Source organism: Accipiter gentilis, chromosome Z (genome assembly GCF_929443795.1).
Source record: "Accipiter gentilis chromosome Z, bAccGen1.1, whole genome shotgun sequence".
Taxonomy (NCBI): domain Eukaryota; kingdom Metazoa; phylum Chordata; class Aves; order Accipitriformes; family Accipitridae; genus Astur; species Astur gentilis.
Genome location: NC_064919.1, coordinates 5,388,300 through 5,412,296, shown reverse-complemented (window position 1 = coordinate 5,412,296; position 23,997 = coordinate 5,388,300). Strand labels below are relative to the sequence as shown.

Sequence of the window (23,997 nt, the reverse complement as noted above, 5' to 3'; positions counted from 1 at the left end):
TTGCTCTGCCCTCTAGTCTTAACCCATAAGCTCTCAGACGGTTCATTATTCATCCCATGACAGACTTCCATGCATCCCCGCTGCTCTCTCACTAAAGAGCAAGTCCCCCTCGTCATTATCCCAGCCAGTCAGTCCTCCTAAAGGGCCTGCACCCACCCATGGCAGCACTCCGATTGTATGAGCTATCCCATCACGTCTTTGTTATCCCAATGAAATCATAGCTCTGCAGCTTCACGCAGCCCCCTGCTTTCCATTTTTTCACCATCCTGCATGCATCAGTGTACAGGCAGGTCAGAGGACCACCAAAGTGTGCCAATTTCCTAGAAAAGGTACAAGAGCTTCTACCCCATAACGCTGGCCTTATTATCTGTGTACAGGTATTTCCTTGTTCATGTTTATATACTCATGTGGTCCTCTTTTGCCCTGTTTAGTTGCTTTCAAGGACTCCTTTCCACATCACCCTGCATCCTTTGCTTACCAACCCAACTCTCAATCTGTGAGTCGTTACTCTCTCAGTCCTAGTCTAAAGCTTCCCATACCAGTTTGGCCAGCCTGTTGGCAAAGATGCTTTTGCCCCACTTGGTCAGGCGGATGCTGTCCATTCCTGGCGGTCCTCGAACCTCAGAGAGGGTCCTATGGTTACAGGAGCCAAGTCCCTGCTGTCAACACCTACTACGTAACCAGCTGTTAACCTACAGCATCCACCACTCTGTCAACTTTCCCCCTCCTTACCAGCAATACCTTCCTTGGTCTTAAATATTGTACTAAGGAAAGTTCTTCTCTTTTCTCCCTTGAAGACTTTTCTTTCATTTAAATAAATCAGAAATTGTGTCAATACTGCTTTTATGAAAAATTATAGGCAGATGAAATGTTATATGTGATGTCCAGTATCATCCTTAACATAACACGATTGAGGGAGATTAAGATAGCATAAATTACGTTTCAGCATTTGTAAACACTTTCAATATGTTACTACGCATCTCATAACAAAGTGTAGTACTCGTTACTTTTTTACCATGTGAAATAACACCTTTGGGGTTTCTTTTCAGACATCATTAGGTTTCTTTAGTACTCAAGCCTCTCTTTGCCTCCTCCCTCCTTGACATTTCTACTGCTCCTTGACACTGGTGCCATCAATTCTTTGAGGTACCTCAAAAAGTAAGACCTCACTTTTGCTTATGCTTCATGTCACCAAGACCAGGGATCAAGATTGGGATTGAAAGCTGTATGCATCATTTTAAACACTCTACCTTTATTAGGGTTTCTTCACATCTTGGAGTCCTGTGCATAAGATTACTCAAACCAATTCCCAAGCTAAGAGGAACTGTACTTAAAATGAAATGACATTTATTAAAACAAGCTGCCTGCATAATATATTTGATACATTTAAATTACTAAATTGCTCAGGAAGTATATACGCTTTAATCTGTTTACAAAACAAACCATGCATTTTAAAATAACATGTTTATTCTGACCACCTTACGATAAGCCTAACTGCTTCGACCCAATGTGAGAAACAACTGTCCCTCCATCTAGTCTACCTACTAAACCATGATCCTCAAAATTGACTATCTCAGCGTAAAGTTACATTAATATTTCTCTAGAATAATGTTTTTATTAGGAGGACTGCCTAACCAGGTGCCAGAGTATCTCTCCAATTACTCCTAGGGCTTCCTATTTGTAAGGGAAAGAAAATGCCTTTTCAACTCAAGGTAACAGAAGGGAAAATTATGCAAATCAAGGCAGTTATTTTTTATACAGGGTAGCGGGTCCACCAGCTGAGCTAAAATACTTAAAATTCAACTGACTATTTAGAAGTGCACATGCAGAAACCCAGTTCCTTACTCAAGTGAAGGCTGCAAGTTGTAACTGAACTTGCCTTAAAGCCACTGAAAGTCTCTCTACATCCTCCCTGTGCCCCTTCAGCAGAAATTCACCACTCACTCCCATAAATGTTACTGTTGCATTTCTTAAAAATAAATACCTACAAAAATATTTCAGCTTACAACTCAAAACAACCTAGCAAATTTTAAGCCATTTAAAAAAAAATTTGAAAAAAACAATGATAACTGTAATCTTATAAATCTGACTTTGTGGTGGAAATACCCTTCTAGTATTTTTCTGTACTTCAAGCAATTAAAAAATGGATATATCAACTCACTTGATCAGGGCATTTTTCTCTTGATTCCTGAAGGTTAGTAATCAACCACGAGCCATAGGTTAACAGAGTAAAGCTGTCACATGAAATTAAAAAATTCCACTGCATTAATCTTCTTGCAATCAGCCAAGAACACATGGCACTGGAATACAGTAAGTGATACATCCACTCACAATAACATGCTGTGTGCAAAGCATATTTTCTCAACTCTACTCTTGTGCCTGTACATGGTTACACACTACTTATATGTTTATAACTACACTCTGGAAAAATCTACAACTATCTCCTATTGCATCACTAGAACACATGGGAGGTTCCCTCCCCCTCCCCCAAAACCCCAAAATACAGCATTCATTCCAATTCAGGCTCTGTCTAGATCAACTCTCCCACATACTTTTAAGTCTTCCCATTACCACTAACACCAGTTTAAATTCAAAACTACTCATTTCAGGAACATGAAGATTAGGTGTTGGTTCCCACCAGTACTGTATATCCTCTACTTGCCATACTCTAAATTAGAGGGGACAGAATTTAGAATTTGGCCAGAAATCCACGACTTAAAAAATCTAGCCCTGCTTCATAGGGTGTATGTGTTTGAGTGAGAAGATGCTCAAGGGCAAAGTCCACAATCACATGGGGGTTTTGAAGGCCTCTGGTGAACAAAACCTGGAACCCATCAACCCATGTGATCTGTGATAAAGTAATTGAGTACACAATCATTAACAGGCCTGACTCAAAAGTAATAGAAGCACTATTCACCTCTTAGAGATAAGGAACTGCTGCACAGATTAAGTAAAGGGTCTGCAGCTACAGAACAGTCTGTGGAAAATTACATTATCTGAATACATTTCATAAGACCTTCAGCACTCTGTTTCCACATACATCCATGTCCATATCATGCTTCAGCTTCCCAGCTTGGAATCTGAAATCCAAATTCAAGACACTGGAGAGAGAAGTCAGTATTTCACTGGTCAGAGACATTTCTGTCAAACTGTATAACGCCAAGAACCACTCAGCCCAAAGAAAAGACAACTATGTAAGACAGTTAAGTCAGTTTCTCTGCAAAATAGAGGCTGGCAAGCAACTTCTTGGTCAAAGATGAGACTGAAATAGTACAACCACATAGGGGCTACACTGTCTAATAAACTGCGGTCTGGCTGTCTTTCAGTGACAGAGGATAGTCTTTGGTTAGAGGTGTCTCAAAAGTCTTGAGGACTGTGCTCAGTTCCAGGACCTGAAGTAGGTACGGCATTCTTACTTTTGCTTGTGCAATACAGCACATGTCATACAAGAAAGCTTGTAATAAAACATAGCACAGAATGCATAAGTGGTCTACAAGAGAAGTGTTAGCAGCTACATTAAAGGGAAGGTTGCCAAATTTTTAAAATCATGAAAAAAAAAGATGACAGGTCCAAAAGGCAACAGTATAAGATTGAAAAAACTATAATTTAGACTTTGGGTTTCACAGTCTATGCCTTTTATACTACATACCCGGAGACACAGCTGCTGATAATTAGGAGAACAAAAAGTAAGAATAAGCATTTAAGATAAAGTTACAATACTCTTATCTACCAGTTAAGTATACTTATAACACAGCGACAGCTATGTCGGAATAGTAACAAAAAAAAAACCAAACAAATTTTTAAAAGTGTTTCTGCCTAAAGGACATTTTTCTTTTCATCATGAATTGATTTACGGAAGATGCAAAGCAAAGATAACCAAGGTTAATAGTTTTATGCCAAGACATCACTCCAGTTTCCTCATTCTGACCTTGCCCAAGGTTATTCTCTTACACTGGTAGTAACGGGTCAGGCTTTTCCCTCTTTTTTCCCTTACCACATACCTATATATTACAAATAATTCAAACACCTAGCTTTATACAGGACTTTGAAACTACTTGTTCTCTAACAATAACCATCTCCTCCAATACAAGGGCCTTGAGCTGAAGCCAACTGCCACATGCATCAGGATTGCAGTAGCAATACAAGTGCATGGCTGAAAAAGCAGCTAGTAGAATCCAATTTACAGCTTCACATTCAGAAATGCAATGCCAGCTACTTAATTTCTGAAGTGGCAAGTCTTGTAAAAACAAGATTTTCACACAAGTGCACTGGAGTATTCTATAGACGTTAATTCAGGGCCTACCAATCTCTTTCAGTGGTAGCACACAAACATACTAACAAGGCTGTGAATCATCAAGTAAGAAATGGAAAAGCTTTTATATTAGTAGCAACCAGTAAGACCTCTACGAGAATATAACAAATACTCTTATCTACTGCAATTCCAAAAGTGCAATGGTGTTTGTGAAGCCTAGCAGCTAAATCTATACAACCTATTTGACATGCCATTTAATCGATGACACATTATTGCTCTTGCTATTAGCTGAGACTTTTCCATATGCAAAATTCTTCCATTTGTATACATCCATGCTCAAGCTGCAGTTTACAAAAGCAAGTCAGTGCTCTCCTGAAACATAAATGCAATTCAAAATTGTTTGCTGAACAGTAGAAAACATTATATGGGATGGCCAAAAAAAGTGAGCTTACTGTGCAAAGTCTTAAAATAAATGCCTCCTGTGAAAAAAAGCTACTTTCACAAAATACCTATAGTCAGAATGATATGTTGGATAGTTGGCAATCTGAGGCAGTTCAAATCTTACTATTTGTAAAAATCAGACATTCAAAAAGCTTATTTTGGGAAAGAAATCTATGCCAAGAGACCTCTTCAAAATTCACTTTTTTTTTTTTCTTTTTTCATGGCTAAGTTTTCCCTGCATTTGTATTTTCCTACACCTACCACTGTTTACAACATAGCAGAGATAAACAAAAGATGCCTAAGGTGGCATGAAGAATATACAAGGAATTCAGGACTACCAAACTGCTCACCTTTGTGGCTCTTTCCCACCCAAACTTCACTTCCCTCCTGATCAGTGTCTTTACATGTATTCAAAGGAGAGTCATAAACTGCTAGATGGAAGCAGTCTACAGCAGCATGAATCCCTTTGAAAAAGGTGATTTGTTTCAAACTAAAACTATATTCTAGTCAGTCAATTGTGTTTTAACTGGCAGTCTTGCTTCTTTTTCCACTGAGGCTCTCTAAGCACAAGGATTACAGAACTAGTGATCATTAGGCAAATCAAGTTATTGCTATAGAAGTCTCCTGACTGGAACAAGAGCATTTATAAAATCACAGAATTATCATTATTACTGAAGAAGCCAATACAGAATGTCTGTTGTGCAGAACACCAACACATATCCAATGTATTATTAAATTACAAGTAAAACTAGTTCAGAGAACTGATCTAGTACAAAGGAAAAAACAAGGCTATATTCTATTATCACTATTCAAAGGTTTTAAAAATCCAGTTTACCTATACTTCTCTAATTAACACAAGTAGGAACTCTGGAAGCTCTCACTCTCCAGAACATTTGCTTTTTAAATAGCAGGCCTTGCCATTGCAGGAATCCTTCCAAGGCTAAAAAGCAAAAATTGTTTCATGCCTCTGCTGAACAGTCTAAACCACCATGGCCTTATACAGTATTAAGATACTTGTGCAGAGTTTAAAGCTGTGAGCATAACTGGCATTGCAACTACACAGATGAGTCCTGGCAGTCCCAACTTGGCAGAGCACTGCCAGTAAATTGTTTTGATGACTTGATTTATAAGCCTCTTGATGCAGAAGAAACTGATGAGCATTTCATTCTCCAGTTGCTTTGGAACTGGAGAATACAGCTTCCAAACTGCCTAAAAGTAGACTATCATCTTTTCACTTTGCTTACGTCATGGAATCACACACAAAGATTATTTGTCCACACTGCCAGCAACCAGCAAAGAAAAGTGACCTGATTTTTCAACCTCATCAGGCAATGGAAGCAAGCACTCAGTTTATTTAAATAAGGACATAAACTCAGAGGAAAAGTTGTATTTGCTTGCAACTTTGCAAAAGCAGCTTCAAATACAGAGCTAGACGACAGCACCCATGCACTCTTACAAATGACAGGAGTCTCTCAAGACCTTTTGATTAACCTCTACAGAAAAGAATAGGGGAAAAAAATGGAGGAAAAGACATAGTGAGAAAAAAACCTGCACAGTTCGCTTCAGATTTCAAAATGTACATAAATAAAAAATACCTTAGTAGAATCAGATGATCAAATATGTAAGTATTAAAACAGCTAAAAGTCAGATTTTACTCACAGTATAACTCTAAAGTGTATTCCCTAAGCAAGACTTCCATCATTTGAACAAACACTATGTCATCAACGTTAACATGACATATTGACATTTATATCCATATGGAAGAAAAATATACGCACTGATGGCACATACAAAATGCATTTTTACACCTGCACTCGTGTACCCCTATGGTGCTGCGTATATCTCATACCTGTAAAATAAGTAGTTCAAAAGCAGAACCAGTCAACTTTGGTGTTTTAAATGGGCAAAATTCAGCACATCTTTCTAGCCAAGGAGGTCCACTCATTTAAATACTCGGCCTCCACTATTCAAGCTATATATGTCCAACAAGCTCAGTAGCAGCCGTTACACCAAACTCTGCTCTTCTGCTACTACCTATATTACAAGTTCGTTTACTGCGCGTTATGCCGAATGCAGTAACTAGTGTCTGTGCTAAAACACCCGTCGACAAAAGTAATCTGAGGCAGGATTTTTCATAAACCCAACGTATTCGCATGTATTCGCCACAGCATATGCTACAGCTGCGACGTAACCCAGGGCACTGAAAATGAACTAGCAGTAATGAAAAGGAAAGCGTTCGGCAAAGTTTTGTAGGCACATTCAAGACCACAGCTAATTAAATGATCTATTTGCAGGGGCTCTACAGGAGATGCGAACAGGCCGTTCTATATACCAATAAAAACACGTTTTAAAGCTGGCACAGGCCATCGAGTGCAGCGGGTCGCTCTCCTCCTCGGTGAAAACCAGAGAGGAAGGAAATAACCACTGGGAAGCAAAAGCGCCTCTCGGCGTACAGTCGCGGGGAGGAAGCAGACGGCAGGCCGTTTCTTAATGAGTACTAATAACCGGGAGGAAGGGTCTCCTCCCCCCGCTCCAGCCGTCCCCAAACCCACGACCTGTTGCTGCAGCCACGGCGGGCCCGGGGACTGCAGGACCTCAACCCCCAGCCACGGGACATTAGCGGAACGGAACGCAGCGAGTCCCCGCCGCCGGGCTCAGCACCCCACACAGACCCCGATCACCACCGCCGCCGCCGCCGCCCCGTCCCACCTCCCGAACCCCACACAGACCCCCTTCCCCCGCTCACCATGATGCTCGAATCGGCCCCGCCCGCCTCCACCGCTTCAGCCGCCCGGCCCGGCCCCTCTCCCAGCACATAAATCCGCCGGCCGGCCGACCGACCGACCGACCGACCGTCCGTCCGTCCGTCCGCCGCTCCCGCCAGGCCCCGCCGCGCCGGCTCCCGCCCGGCGCACGCCTCGCAGCAGAGGTCACGCTAGGACCCCTCCGCCGGCAGCCGGAAGCCCGCCTGTGTTGACGACGCAACTGCCTGAGCGGAAAAGCGAGCCGGGTCGGCTGAGCGCCGAGGCCGCGTTTTGACGGCCAAACTCCTCCACCTACCGTTCCGGGCCCCCTCCGCCACCCTGTCACGGGTGGAAGGAAAAGCGGCGGCGGCGGTGGGGAAGCGGTCACCGGGGGACATTTTTTGCGCGAGCCCCGTCAGGCACCGCGCGGGCAGCCGGTGCCGGGCAGGGCACTGGCGCGACCCCGGCCACGTGACACGGGAGGTCTTTCCTCACCACCGCCACCACCACTCCCCCTCCTCCCCATCCGACAGCCGGCTTCCCTACTCCACCCCGCGGAAGGGCGGCGGAATCGGTGTCCACCGGGAGAGAAACCGGGGGCGGCGGCGGCGTCATTAATTTCCCCTGTGAAACGAGGGGAGGGGGGCGGGGAGGCTGTACGGCGGAGGGCACCCCGCGCATGCGCCGTGGTCGGTTCCCCCCCCCGCGCCGTCCCTTTCGGCGGGGGGGGGGGCGGGCAGCGCTGAGGCGCATGCGCAGAACGGGTGGATGAAGGCGGGGGGGGGCGGGGCCGGAGACCGCGCGCCGCCAACGGCCGTTGGCGGCGCGCGGTCTCCGGCCCCGCCCCCCCCCCCCCTCCTCCGCCTTCTCTCTGTCATGGCGGTGCCGCCGGCTGTAAACGCTGATCCCCGAGGGGTGCGAGGGTGTAACGAGGCCTTCCGAAAAGCCACACACACACACACATACACCCCGGAGGGACGCGGGGGCGTTTCTTGAGGAGAAATAGGGCCCACCGCCGCCTCACGGGTCCGCCGATGGGCTTGCGGAGGCGGGGAAGGGCGCGGAGCCGTTTGACCTGAGGAGAATGTACCCCCTCACCGCCTGCCCGCAACCCTTCCAGGCAAAAAACCGATATGGGCCTGTTGAGTTTTGGTCCGTTTCCCGCGTTATTTCCTGTCAGGACGCCTGCCCCAAAAGAGCGGTGGCACGTTGGCGCATTTGTAACCGAAATAACGGCTTTCTTGTAAATCCTGCTGCTTTAAATGTAGCGCCGCGGTCTGTCATGCGTGAAGTGGGAACTGAAGCGCAAGCATTCTGCTTGAATGGATGGATAGTGTTTTTATAGAAAATATTTACCTACGTCTATTGGTATTTTAACAAGCTTTACCTGCTTTTCCAAGAATCCCAAGGGGGGGATTCACAGGGAATCCAAATCTCGCTCCACACACAAATACTTAGGAAAAGATAATTAACATCTTAACAACTGTTACGGAGACTTACAAACTCTGATGTTCTGACATTTTGAATTGTTCCTTTGAAATACGTGGCGGCTAAAGGAAAAGCCGGACAAAACTCACTCAACATCACAATAATAAAACAATAGAGCAAACAGACAGCAAAGGACATCCTCTCAGATACCAGAGATTATAGTACCAGGGACAAAGACGAGACAGTTTTGACCTGTTCAAACCATTTCATTTTAGTCAACAAGTCTCGGGCCTCCCAATTTATCAATGCTAATTTGGTGGCGTTTGTGGCAAATGTGGCATGGTAGAGAAGAGCACTGTGAAGTTAAGGAAATAACGAAATCTAAAGGCATGCTGTTTACACCGTTAATCGTGCGTTCCTGGCTTACAGAGAATACTAAAGAAAATTAGGAAGTCCTTAAAAATGCAAAGTTATAACTGAAAAGCATTTGTCCTGTCCTAGTGTAGGAATGGTAAGAGATCAGATGCACTTGGACAGCGACCGATTTGAGAGACATTTAACACTTCTGAATGTAAAAGTCTCGAAAGTGTGTGTCTTTTAATGGAAACTCGTAGCTTGCCTGTGGAGCTCTTTGGCATGAGATTTCATCGCTGATAAGGATTTGGTAGCATTTTAAGAAAAATAAGCAAATTGACAACAAACAGAGCTATTTCATTAACTGAAACAAGAATTATGCATTGGTTGGCTTGAACTCTATAACAAACATGAGTTTAGAGCCCTAGTATTTTAGTTGTAGTGTTACTGAAGGGGTGTTTAACAAAAACAAACAATATTCACACAAAAATGAGGCCAAAGTCATTGTAATCACTATGCAAAAATGGATTTTTTGAAAGGTTTTATATGGGCTGAGTAGGACCTTTGCTGCAAGCAAGCCGAAGAAGATTGTCCCATGCATTATTAAGTGCCGCTGATACAAACACCGTCTCACCTGTGCTGGTGCTCTTCTAGACCCACTCATCTCGCACAGTGGGCAAGTTTTAAGAAGCCCATTACAGCAGACACAGCCTTGCTGCCCCTGCTGCCTGGATGCAAGGCTGGATGAAGCGGAACACGTATGCCTCATTCTTCAGGAAACGGGCGAGGCTCCCCCAAAACACCTAGCCATTTCTAGGCTGTCAAATGTGGTCTTGGCAGCCTCTCCATTCTCTTTATTCCACATCGCTGAACTCTCTTTTCCTCTGGGTTACCGTTTTGTCCCCCCCACCATGAATTATTTAACCTCCACGGAAAAAAAACTGATTTTTTTTCTGTAACATGCAACATGTTATATGGCAACTAGTGTAACTTAAACTCTACTTTAGGTCTAAACAGATGTAAGCTTACCAGTTTTGCTGAATGTATGCTGAGATCACATCATTAGGAGTTCAGAAAAATTTTCCACCTGTAGGCAGGAGCAGGACTCGCCACGCTGACAAGCTCTGAGAACGTTTTCATTACAATCTCTATGGGGTCCTTCCTTAAGCTTGGTATTAAAGCCAGTCACTATCCCACTGTCTTTATGAAGAGCATTTCTACTGTTGTGGTTTGAGACAAGCTGTTTCATGAGTGGTTTAAGTGCGTGTGACCATTGCGAGGCTGTGCCATGGGTCTCATTCTGCTGCCGTGGCCACATGGGTAATGACTTCCAACAAAGAGAGTGAGGGAGGCAACATCATCTTAATCAGATTTAGTGAGAAAATATCTAAACAGGGTCCTCAGGCTTTGAAGTTCTTCATGAAGTCACAGCTAACGTGTTGTCAAGGATCGTCCGCGCTTTTGTATGCAGCAGACCTCTACATCGTTGTGGCTATAAAGGAAGCTTAACAGGGCTGTGACACAATTGTTTCTGATCTCCAACACAACTACGTTATGAAATAACTTTGCACTCTCTGATAGGGCAGCAGTCTTGCTTCAGACAAAGGCAAAGGGAGAGGAGGAAGACTTCTATCAAGGAGATTCTCTTTTTTCAAGTGAAGTGCTAAGGAGATCTAATCTCATTGTTATCTTTGGAACAGTACTTTGCTGTCAGGAGTTGGGGGGTTTCAGTGGCTTCCAGCTGATGCTTATCATTTGAAAGTGATAAAATGTTATAAATGTTTTTGAAGATGCATTTTATCTCACAGCTTCCCACACAGCAAAAAGCCCAAGAAATCCTTCTCTGGAAAATGAGCCTGGAAGGAGTTGAAACACTTACAGACACTTGAGAAGTCTGCAATGTAATGCGAAAGCAAGGCAACCAAGCTGCTGAAAGAACATTTAAAAGAGAATATTTATTTTATTATAATACCATCTACAGTCCCTAGATGACAGGATGGTAAGCAGAAGGTAAGTTTAGATCAACAAAGTTCAAGTTACCTAATTAAAAAAAAACAAAAAAAAAAAAAAAAAACAATGCAGTTACTTAGCAACATTTTAGAGCAAGTTGCAGGAAAGAACAAGAGCTCCACTTCCTACGATATGCTGGGATTTGAGTTGTCTAGCATAAGCAAAAACATAAAACATACTAGAAATTTCCTGTGTTCTTCTGAATCAAACATGGAGACATATTTAAGGAACCTCTTCTTCCATTGTTATGCCACAAGGGTGAACAAGAGCTACTTAAATAAATGAATGTTCCTGTCTGTTTTCCTAGACTTGTGGAAGTTCTGCCTCTCATTGGATCTATGAGAAAAATTAAAGAGCATCTTTGCTTGCTCTGAAGGATTTGTTCCACATAGTGAAGCAGAGCCAACTGTAAGACTTCTAAAAGTTGATATGAAATGTAACACCGGGTTTATCACTTACAGTATATCCATAAATCTTATGACTCACATTTGGATGGCCTAAATACCTCCTGACTCTCTCTGGCTAATTATGAAGAGGTTTAACTGTCTCTGGCACTCATTCAGAGATCTGAATCGGATACTGGAACAGTCTACCCCCTACTTACCCACCAAAACTTGGGTGCAGTTTTGGCCACCTGAAAATTTTCCCTTATTTTCCCTGGTCCTGTCAAGGTCCTGAATGCAACAATAGGTGTTACTCTCCCTTGCCAGTACTGTAGCATGGGGATCTCTCATGGATCTGGCATTAGAGTTTACCCACCAGGTAAGGGAAGTTGCAATTTTTTGTAAACAGGAATCTCAAATAAAGCCAAAGCTGACCTTTATGTTAAGTTCTTTTAAAATCACTGGGTTTCTCTGCAGATGAACAAATCCCTGTAAATATGTGAAAATTTACAGTCCTATATCAGTATGAAGTTATTTATGAAGGGAACAACAAGAACACATGTCATTGCACTGTGTTCTCTTTACTTTTAACTTTCCATTTCTGGCGATACTTTCCGTTTTTGTAAGGTGAAGATTATTAAGAGACTCACTTAAAGCCTAAATTGACACAAAAGGATATTGAAGGAAAATGGTGGCAAGGCCATCAAATTGTGTTCCAGAGAGGGCTCGTTAGTTTCTGTTTTCGAAGACAGAGTGTCAGACTGGAAAGTTTCCATTTAGATGAATAGTTCTGAACCTTCTGAGTAAAATAAGAATATTTCCCAGCATTTTAAAATAAAACAGAGGCATTTAGCATACAAAATGGAAGGTGGGTTACTTGGTCATTCTTTTGATTTAGGTAGGTGGCTGCTCAGCTTATTTAAACTAGTTCTGTGAATAGTGGGGCTAATGAAGCTTGGTTTCCTGTGAATTTCTATCTCATGATTGATAGATTAGAAATCCAAGTTTCTGCTTTTTAAGAGTGTTGGGGTTTGGGGCATTTACGATGTCTCTCGCCTACACACAGGCAGTGTAGTAATAATTGAGAATTTTACTTTACAAATGTGTTTTATACAGGCCAGTGGGTTCCAAACTGAATGAAAAATCACTTACCAGCATACAAGCAGACAGATTCGCACATCCATATGGGTTTACTTATAGCCACGCTGCAGGACCATATATGCCTTATTTCCTTAGGAAATCAGACCAAAAAGAAAACACTTGTGTTTGTGCCAGCAGTGTGTTCATTTCACCTGTTTTACCATACCGTAAGACAGGAAGTGATGACTACAAAGGCAGTGGGTTCGTTTGTGTGTGTGTGAAGGTGTGTGTACTATGTCACCTCACAGGACCTAGGTCTGGCCTGAGTTTTCTAGATGTTAATCGCCACCCCCAACATCTCTTATCATACTTTGAAATTATGACCAAATTATTTTGTGTATGAAAAGACATCTTTTTATATATTGGTTCCCACAGCTATGCCATGCACACACACATTTCACGCATATATATATATATATATTTATATGCATAGAAAACTTGTGTTACCTAAAACACATGCTCTTCCAAATGGGAACACAACAGACAACACACTAATCGAAATGTAGGCTCTGAATTTGCCACGTAAAACAAGGTGCTCCTCGTTCTATCTACTGTGCGACACTTCTGAAGTGGTTACCGTTCTGTTCAATTAAGCTAACTTGAAATGTACTTTCTGCTGGTGAACACACATTTCCTTTTTTTCCTGAAAAATCAAGTTACCAAGCAGCAAGTGCCTTCTTGCTGAGCAGTGCAGTAGAGCTAGAAAGGCATGTGGTGTGTTGTGACTTCACTTAACCACTACATGTTAAAAGAATTTAAAATGCCTCTGACAGTAGTATTACCTTTTAAAAAGCACTGAGTGGTTTTGATGTTTTCTTCTTTGTACTGTACCTTAAGGCTTCATCTACATTGTTTTAATAGACACTAAAGTGTTTGAAAGATAAAGTCATAACAGCAGCAACCAGAACGTAATTATATCAGCTATGGGCCAGTACATGCTGCAGTTTCCCAGAGTAGCATTCATGTGTAAAAAAATCTTACTGCGGGTGAGCGGACTACAAATTGGTGAAGTGTTCCAGATGTGTATTGCAAAAAAAAGGTGAAGGTCTTTGGTATTTTGGTATTGGAGCTAGCAGCAGATGATGAACAGCGCATTCCAATCTGCAGTGCACGTGGGGAAAAGAGCTTGTGCTGGCTTGCAGGAACTGGACCACAGAGGGTCTTGCAGGTCAGAAAGAAAATTTTAAAATCAATCCTCTGCTTCACAGGGAAGCAGTGTAATGAACAAAGCAACTCTGGTATGTTTGGAGGCTTGGGAGCAAGGTAACAACCTGACAGGAGCATTCTTCAAACGCTAGGCGAAAGTGTCATAGACCTCTACTCAGTGTCTCAGTTCCTTGGGCATGCAGAAATGTATTCCAAGCACTTGCAAAGTATTGTTACGAGCCTTCAGGTGATTCTGTTTGTAAAATTAAAAAAAAAAAAAAGGTAAACGAAAACTTGGCACCCCAAGGTGCCATTCCTTCTATGAATCAGACTAAATAAGCAGTGTTTGTAAGGCCCAGGACAAGGAGTCCTCCACCACCTATTGATACTCCGAGCACATGCCTCTGCACAAGAATGATGATTTGTAGAGCTCTAAACCATGACAGGGGCCCCAGGATGGATGACCACGAGTGGGTGGAGATCAGGCAGTGACTTGTTCTTGTTCTAGTCCCATGCTGTCAAAGGGGAGACAAGGGTCAGGAGACAGGTTTTCCCCTGTCCCAGTCCCTCTGCTAGAAGAGGAGATCAAGGTCAGTGATGAATTTTCTACTTCCCCATGCTGCCTGGGAAGGAGACAGGGCTGGCTCAGTCAGCTGTGTACAGAGGGCTGCATGCACAGAAAACCAAGCAGCCCTTCGTTTTTATTTGTCATCTCTGGCTACCTTTCCAACAACACCCAAGCAAATCATGTGTGCGATCCGCTCTTCAGAAAAAAACCCAAAAGGCCAGCAGCAGGAAACCTGTCATGCAGTGGGCCCTAAAGAAGTTGGCTGTCATCGTAGCTGAAAGCACCGCTGCCATCTAATGAGTGAGAGTTAATAAAATGAAGTGGTAAACCAATATGTGAGTTATGAAGATCTTTCCTCACTAACGGGAGTTATCCGGTGTCCCATAGATGCTCATTATGTGTTGTTTATACCCAATAGTGAAGTCTTGCATTGCTTCAGTAGCATTAGCTGGAAATGATGCCCTGTGATCACAGAATAAAAGCTCTCAAGGAGTTTTGTTGCCTGTACTTATTTATCTCTGTGTTTTTTCTCTCTCTCCTCCCTCTCCCCCTGTCATAGTGTTATTTATAGGAACAATTCTTCACTCAGTTTAAAATAAAGGAAACCTTGAAAACATCTCGATACAGGCTGATCATGAAGAAATAGGGATGTTAGTGTAACGGGCCAAATTAATCCCCAATGTAAATCCATTTATTTCACCACAGCCACACTAAGGATGAATCTGGGTCAAAAATGTCTAAAATAAATGTAGTCGAGATGTAAGGCTCAAATTAAGAAGTGAAACAGAACAACACATCTGTTGAGTGCTTTCAACTGTGCCCTCATGTGCCTTACTATGATTCCAACATAGCCCTGAGGTAAAAACCTGAAGAACTCCGCCATCCTTCTGTAACCTGCAGTGTCACAGAGGCAGAGTTAGCTTTAGTTCTGCAGTATGCAAAGGAGAGATCAATGAGTTTTATAAAGTGGCTTCGGCTAAATGATGCTGAAACAGTCAGTGTTTCGGTGTTAACTGGGAATACGCAGTTCTGAATGCCAGGACCCTTGAGTTTTGGCATATGTTTGAAAAAGCTGAATGTCTTCAATCATGCCCTTTTAGTTCTCTGAGATTAAAAGGGAATAATAAAATAAAAATCGAAAAAGATTTACAAAAAATAAAAACAGTTCTGCTGGCAAACTCTCTGCTGTAGAGGTACCTCCTCTGAAATGATTCTCTAACAGCCTGTAATACTATGGAGCACAGGAAAATTCAAACATACTGGAAGTAAGCATGTTTTTTCATTCTTAAACATTTGAGCCTGTTTTCCTGAGGAATTAAACCATTTGTAATCACTCTGTGTTTGTGTGTGAGTGCACGCATGATAGTTTCATAGTCTTTTCACCTGGATACTTCAGAGCTTGTTGTCCAGTTCCTTCCAAACCTGCCTGAAGGATGCCGAGTTCTTCCAAGTCTCCTAAAAATGTGAAGCCAGTGTCAAGAGAAAACCCTAATTATTGACACTGCAGTGTGAACTTACCCCTTATTAAAATCTACATGGAAGAGCACGCTAAACACAGGCAAAGCATCAGCTGGCCCTCATATCTTATTCAGACATTAGCAAATCCAAGCAGAAGACACAAATACAGAGGAGAGCAGGCATCATTAGCTCTGCTGCTAATGTGATACTTGTACTCAGGCAAATATGAGTCTGTCCTTTAATAGCACCCTGGAAAAGAAAGTTGCCTGTTTTAAAGGCTTTTTTAGAATTTATGCACTGTCTTATATGCAATAATATGTGAAGTGTTCTTCACAAATGTTCCAAGGCGGGTCTGCACCTGGCCTTGCAGATACTCCAAAGTACAGAGAGAGAGAGAGAGAGAGAGAAATACTATATATGTGTGTGTGTGTGTATATATGTGTGTATGTATGAAAAGCCCTGAAACATATATCTCTCTCTCTACGTGTGTGTTTATGTACACATGTGTGTCTATATACTATATATGTTTATATTTACAGAAAGCTAGACAAAATGCTGTCACCACATTCTTAGTTAAAATTTTGAGAGTAGTTGTGCTGAATCTTTGAAAAGTGAGGCACTTAGGTGACCAAAAAATTGATCTATCAAAATAAGTTTATGTACCTCTTGTGCAAATACTGGTCTTCAGGCAGAAGGACTGTATCAGGCAAGTGCTCCCCTTCCCTCCCCTCCCCTTCCACCTCCTCTATTCCAGGTAAGTAGAGGAGTGAACCTCTATGTAAGGTGGGACAGATGAGTCCAGCATGCCTATGGCATGAGAGCACTTGCAAAAGAAATTGTGTTTTCTCAATTACAGCCCAAAGACTAGGACCATCTGTGTCAAATGAGAAATAAGTCTGAGACTAAAAATCATTAAACTGCTGACGGCAAAAGTGCCCCAAGAAAAATTACTTTTGCATCATGTGTCTTGATTTCCTGGCATGAAAGTGCTTCTGTGTCCTCCGTTGATGTAAGATGGTTGGAAAACAATAGTTTAATGACAATTCTCTAACCAAAACTGCATATGGCAGCTTAGCAATGAAGGATTCTGATATGTTTTTATTGCAGAAAGGCTTTGCTGACTATGAGGGGGAAAAGAAAAGCTAAGAAATGCTTAAGTAGCCCTTTGGCTTTCAAAGTGCTTCTCTATTCACTGCAACCAGGTGAGGCTTTTTCCCCCTTTGTGAGTGTTTTATAAATATTTCAAAGAACTTTGGTTGTCTATGGGGAAAAAAAAAAAAGAAACCCACATGACACACACACCCCCCCAAGAACTAAGTTCTCTGCAAAAATATTTGAACTCAGCCTGGCCACTGAGCAAGGAAGCATTCACAATGAGATACTAGTTCAGAAGTGCTTTGCAAATAGTAGCATTGGTTATATGCAAGTGTGAACAAGCCCAAAAAACAAACAAAAAGCATGTTAGTTATGAACGTAAACAAACATAATTGTGAATATATTTGCTTTTGGACATGCTGAATACCATCTACCCATATAAATTCTTACAGATTGTAGAGGACACAAGGAATGTGAGCCCACCCCCAGTAACCCTCGAGTAGCAGACAGAATTACATCAATATTAAATTAAGAGAAAATTTGATGGCACTATCTCTTCCCTTTTCAAATCTCTGTTCACATCACACAAGCAGTATTTTGAATCCAGTAGACCCATCCTACATTTCAGACTCCTGCATGTAGCATCTTTAGGAGTGTAAGTGTTGTGGAGACATTTACACCAAGATCTTTTGGGTGTGGGAGAATTTTTTTAGCTTAAAAAGAATGTGAACAGTATCAGCTCTCTTGGTAAGTAATGCCATATTTTGAAACCATATTGTAAAAGGCAGGAGGGAATCAGAGCATTTTGCCTTTAGACATGATGGGAAACATGTAGCTGAGACGTTCTCTCACACCACTTTTAGTACTGTTTTCTTCTTTCTGTCCCTGTCTCAGGAGTGTTTTTGATCTTTGCCATATCTGCGTGAATGCTTATGAAACACTTATTTGTCGTGCATCACTTGGAAAAAAGTGATGGAAGGTTTTTTTTAGTAACAGCACTTTCCTGATGCTTCCCTTGTGCTGAAAAATTACAATAGCTTTAGACCTCGCTCTTCCATGTGTCTTTCATTCTAATGTCCTGAAAAAGAGGCTTAATAGCTGAGTACTAATTATTGGTACAAATCAAACAGTAGTCCTGGGAATTTGGTCATAATCTCTTTCTTCTTCTGTCATACTCAATCATCATTTTAGTTTAATTTTTAAAAATTAATTTTCTGTAAGAAAATGGATACAAGCAGAGCAAACAGCTGCCTGAATGGTAGACAACATAGAAGTGAAGATGACATGCTGCCCTTTTGATATGTCTATTCAATATTTACTGTCAACTTCAACTAACATTTATATAATATGAATATTTTAAAACAAACTCATTACTACGCCCAAGTACTTACTTGAGTAAATACGTTACAACCAGCTCAACCCTCCCATGTTCCTTTAAATACTAACTTTAAATATTGTCTGTGCAATGAGAGAGCAGAAAATCAGGAAATAATGGAAAATGAAATTTATTTGATATCTTTGATTTGGCACATTGCGCCTTCACAGCAAGTATTGTTCCTCTTTGTTTGCCAGCAGAATATCTTGGGTATTGCCTTAATGGTCAGAGCTGGCCTTTTAAAAATTATATGATCATTTTCCAGTTTTTGTTGGAACTTTGGCTAAGGCATGTTGGCATACGAATAGGGTAAATTCATGAGTCCAGAGAACCTGTCCTAGAACAGTGCGATAATTATATGAATGTGTAGGTGTCATAGCTGTGCTTTCAAACCGAGGTTGATACCCAAAATAAGGATGAAATTATAAATGCTGAACATTACAGCAGGTACCTAAAACGACCTTATGTTCTGACATCTCTTTTTTCCCCTCTTGTCTTGTACAAGGCTGAACTTTTTGTGACTAGCTGAGAGATGGTGTCGTGTACGTGGGCTCTTAAGGAGTCAAAGTCAAACTTCACATCCCCTCCTGCATGCCTATCCACACCAGCTTTGCCGGGAGGTTCCTCACCTCTTTGCTAGCCCGGGTCATTCTGTCTTCTCCCTATTGTCTTGCAACCTGCATCTTGCTGAGCTTTTCTTGTGTGTACCCTGGTATATATCCACCTCTGCACTTGACCCGCAAGGAAAACTGAGTTTGGTACAGTTCCTGTGCATGGCAGCTGACTTCTTAGATTTAGCTTTAGGACTAACGTTTCATTCTGGGTACTGTCATTTCAACAGCCTGTGTTGACCAAAACTGTGACTCTTAGCATGGAATATGCTATTGTTACCTAGAAATTGTGTGGCTAGTATGTATCACTGAGCCATTTCAATATTAGATGATATTCATGTACTCATTATTAGCTTTTTTTGAGGTACATTGCTTTTTTTATTCGCCTACCTGGTTTGTTTGTTCAGCCTGTACTGAATGGACATCCTGACTCATAAAACATAATGGCTGTGATAACTCATGGAGTATAAGAACACAGTAATACATAGTAAGTATTTGCTACAAACTCATCTACACAGGGTGGCTCGAAGGAGTGTGAGCAAAGGCTGAGCCGTATTAAAATAGATCAGTTAACAGTAGGTACTTAAATAAACTTTTCAAGGACAGTCACTGATCAGGAGCAGGCTTCTGAAGTATTTTTGTGTGTTCATAATGGGCATGAACCTCTGTCATAATTTCTCCCTCACTGACTAAGAAGTATTTGGCCCTTACTGTGGGACAAGTCAGAAATCCTTAGCTGACATTATAAGAAAAGCAGGGAGAGTTTAGTGTCTCTGTTTCTGCTTTGGTCAGGAAGAAGGCAGGAGGCTAGCTCAATCTGCAACGAGTTTACCAAGCCCACCAAGAGGCTTGTAGAAATGAGTGTGAGGTAGTTTTTAGTCTTTCTAAGAGGGGAAGAATTTATCCAATGTGCAATCTAGTTGACTAGTCCTGGAAAGCTGTTAGTCAGACAGCTCTCGGGTTACCTTGGGAAGAGTTGCCTTTGTATCTGGTCAAATGGATTGAGGAGGTTGCTGCTGGCTGGGGAGTCCCTTGCTGTAAAGATTATTTATTTGCATATGCAGTGTCGTTTCCTCAGTTTGCCACAGTTAAAGCCTTTGTGTCATGTTCTTTATCACTGCTAACTGTGGAGCTACTGCTCCATTGTCTCCCTCAGAATTACTCAGGATATGTGGCTCACTCTATATTTTTTAAGTTTCACAAGTTAGCGTATCATTTTGGTAATGTGTACCTCTCCCTCACTCTTCAAAGATCATTGGTTGCAAATAAAGGAAATCCTTTAAAAAGCAGGAGGGAGAATGACATTAGAATAGATTATGACTTGTGGAAAACTTGAAGTAATTACCTTTTTAAACAATTTTTACTGTTATTTTCACCAGGTTCTAGTTAGTTTATAAGAAGGTAACTGCAAAGTCAAGTAACCTTTGATTCAAATCTGATGTCCTCACCTGTAAAGAGCAGAGAAAACAGCACATATTTATCGAGATACGGATGTATAGTTACTGGAAGTTAAATAATCGCAGAGTCCTCATTCTGTCCTCACAATGTGCAGCAAAATCAGAGCTCAGATCAACCTAGGAAACTTTATTTGTAATGTTAACTACGGTAAGAGAGTTTGTATGGTCTCCTGTGTAAAAGAGATATCTCTGGGGGTTCTCTGCTGCAAAGAAGAAAAATTTTTTTTTTTTAAAAAAAGGAAGAAATAAACCCAAAACCTCTAAAGGGAATTCCGGAGAGGAACAGGTTTTTTCTTTGTTGAGACCCCCTGCAAGAGGATGGAGATGTAGCTGCAGCACCTGGAGGGAACAGAGCATCTCCCCCCAGCCCTCCGGGCTCCAGCAGTGCCCGTGGCAAGCCGAGCAGCCCAGCCGCTAGCCCAAGGCCGGGGACGGGGGGGCCGAGCACGACCCGAAAGCCGGACTCCAGGTGTATTAATTTGCAGGATTCGATCCTGTTCTGGATGGGCAGAGCGTGTGCGAGTCGCAGCGATGCCTGAAGACTAGTGCAGCGGGGAAGGGTTGGAGGGTCTTGGGGAGGGAATGGGCATGGGGCCGCCCCAGGGACACACAGCCCCCCCCACCACCCCACGCTGGCATGGCTCCGGGAGCCCAAAAAAGGATTATTGAACCTGGGACAGAGCAGAAAGCAGATGACACACAAAAAAAAAAAAAAAAAAAAAAAAAAAAAAATTCACGGCACTAATCCTGTGCACGGATTGCATCTCCAGGATCCCAGGATCCCTCAGGCGCCGGGACCTCCCCACCCCCACCCCCTGCTCGGGGGTGCTTGAAGGAGAGGTGAAGAATTCGGGAGGGTGTAGGTGCTTTGCCAAAGCAAACGGTTGCCTGAAAGATGTCAGCCAGGATTAAACTGTCCTAGGACGGTGCTGTCCCCGTAGCGGAAGAAAGTGGATATTGTGAGCAAATCGACTGTCACACACGATTTGGCAAATTCTGATTTGCTTTTAGGAAAACGTCTGTTAATCCTATTAGGGGAAGGGAGGGAGAGAGGGACGAGGGGGCGCGGACCGGGAGTGTGGCTGCAGCCGCTGTGAAAATCCGGGATTTTGGGGTTGGGTTTACTCGTCGCACCTTTTGGCGCTGCCCCCCGCCCCAAACCTTCTGAACGGGTGGCGGCAGGAGTGGGGAGGCGCGGAGAGAAGGGGAAAGGGAAATCTGGTGTTTCCTTTCCGTTAACTTTGCAGGGGACGTTTGATTTCCCCGTTTCCCCTCCGGGGGTCGGCTTGGAGCCCTGTCTCCGGCCCGGGCTGCCTGCATCCCCGCATCCCTCCATCCCCGCATCCCCACATCCCTGCATCCCTCCATCCCCGCATCCCCGCATCTCTGCATCCCTGTATCCCCGCATCCCTGCATCCCCGCATCCCTCCATCCCCGCATCCCTGCATCTCTGCATCCCCGTATCCCCGCATCCCTGCATCCCCGCATCTCCACATCCCTCCATCCCCGCATCCCCACATCCCCGCATCCCTCCATCCCCGCATCCCCGCATCCCTCCATCCCCGCATCCCCACATCCCTGCATCCCCGCATCTCCACATCCCTCCATCCCTGCATCCCCGCATCCCTCCATCCCCGCATCCCCGCATCCCTCCATCCCCGCATCCCCACATCCCCGCATCCCTCCATCCCCGCATCCCTGCATCCCTCCATCCCCGCATCCCCGCATCCCTGCATCCCTCCATCCCCGCATCCCTGCATCCCTCCATCCCCGCATCCCCGTATCTCTGCATCCCTGTATCCCCGCATCCCCGCATCCTTGCATCCCTCCATCCCCGCATCCCCGCATCTCTGCATCCCCGTATCCCCGCATCCCCGCATCCCTGCATCCCCGCATCCCCGCATCCCTCCATCCCCGCATCCCCGCATCCTTGCATCCCTCCATCCCCGCATCCCCGCATCCCTGCATCCCTCCATCCCCGCATCCCCGCATCTCTGCATCCCCGTATCCCCGCATCCCTGCATCCCCGCATCCCTGTATCCCCGCGTCCCCGCATCCCTGCATCCCTCCATCCCCGCATCCCCGCATCTCTGCATCCCTGTATCCCCGCATCCCCGTATCCCCGCATCCCCGCATCCCTGCATCCCCGTATCCCCGCATCCCTGCATCCCTGCATCCCCGCATCCCCCCGCCCGACGCCAGTCTGCGGGCAGGCGGGAGGGATGCGGCGCGGCTCCCGCTGCCTGGGGGGTGGGAGGGTGCTTTCCAGCACCAAATATCGCCTGCTCCGGATTTTCAGGCCCCCCCCGGGCGGTGCTGCTGGGGCTGCAGGTCTCTACTTTCCCCTGTCCGTGAGGGTTGGTAACCTCCTGCTGCAAAGGCTAATTTTTCCTTGTTTTGCATTTATATTATTGTATGTGTTACATTTATAGAATACGCACGTATTCCGTACGTTGATTCGGATCCACTGGGGTGGCCTTTGGTTTTTTACAGTCCCGCTGGCGCCCTTAATCGTTTTCAGGCAACGTTTTGCTCACGTTTGGGGGCTTTCTGGAAAGGCAGCCAGGACAACACCCCAAGTTTAGGGGCAGGCAGAGAGGAGATTTCGGTAGGGGTGTCTCCTTAGGGTTTTCCCGAGAACCGGGAGGAAAAGGTGAGTGGGTGGGCGAGGGACACCCCAAACCCGGTTCCTCTTTGGGGTCGTTGGTGGGGCAGAGCCTGGGGGGGGCAAGGCGCCCACCTTTCGCCCGGGCTTCCCCGCTGCGCCCCTGGAAAGGGACGGGGGCTTTGGAAGAGCCCTGAGGAAATGTCCTTGAGATAAGAGGCGGCCCGCCCTTCGCATGTAATCACTGGCTGCCCGTCTTCCTCATACGTATTCAAATATTACATTAATTATCGCCACTGCAGACTTTCATTTAAGTTCAGAGGGCGTATAAATATATATATATATATATATATATATATGTTTTATTTCACCCACCTACCACGGAAGACCTGACTATAGTTGGTACACCCCCAAACTGATGCATGTCCCTATATATATTTTTTTTTAACTGTTGGTTTGTTTTGTTTAGCAAAAGGCTGGTTTTGAACCGGAGGGACATTACAGTTGTCAGTTAGTGTGATTTGAAAGTGAGCCTGTGCAGCGCTTTAGCCTGCCCTCAGCAATCAGGCTTTAGACTCACGAGGCTTTGATTGTAGGAGTTGCCTTATTTGCATTGATGAGGATGAACCAGCTGCTGGAGCATACAGAACTGCACCTGACACAATCACCGAGTTCAGGATTAGCACAGGGAATCAGGAATCCACTGCGCTCTATGGCAATCTCAGCCCTACATTAGAGTCACTCATGCAAAATGACCCAAATTTGCAATGAGCACAATTAGCAATCCAAAGATGCATGTTAATTTAGGGGCTGACATTTTCTTGCGTTTTACTTATTAAACATAATGATTATGTGCAGCTTAGTATGCAAGGCTGAGAAAGATGAGCTTTTTACTCCCCCCATGAGCACCCCAAAGCATCCTAACTACAG

At 43.9% G+C, this 23,997-nt stretch overlaps 1 protein-coding gene across 3 annotated transcripts in view; it reads right to left on the bottom strand.

Annotated features, from left to right (window-relative positions):
- Positions 1-7,602, bottom strand: part of TMEM161B (transmembrane protein 161B) — a 52,523-nt gene extending 44,921 nt beyond the window's left edge. For all 3 annotated transcript variants that reach the window (XM_049796521.1, XM_049796522.1, XM_049796523.1), the window contains exon 1: positions 7,440-7,602. In XM_049796521.1, coding sequence (XP_049652478.1) covers positions 7,440-7,442 — 3 coding nt within the window. In that variant the 5' untranslated portion in view covers positions 7,443-7,602. The remainder of the gene's footprint in view (positions 1-7,439) is intronic.
- Positions 7,603-23,997: the final 16,395 nt, after the last annotated feature.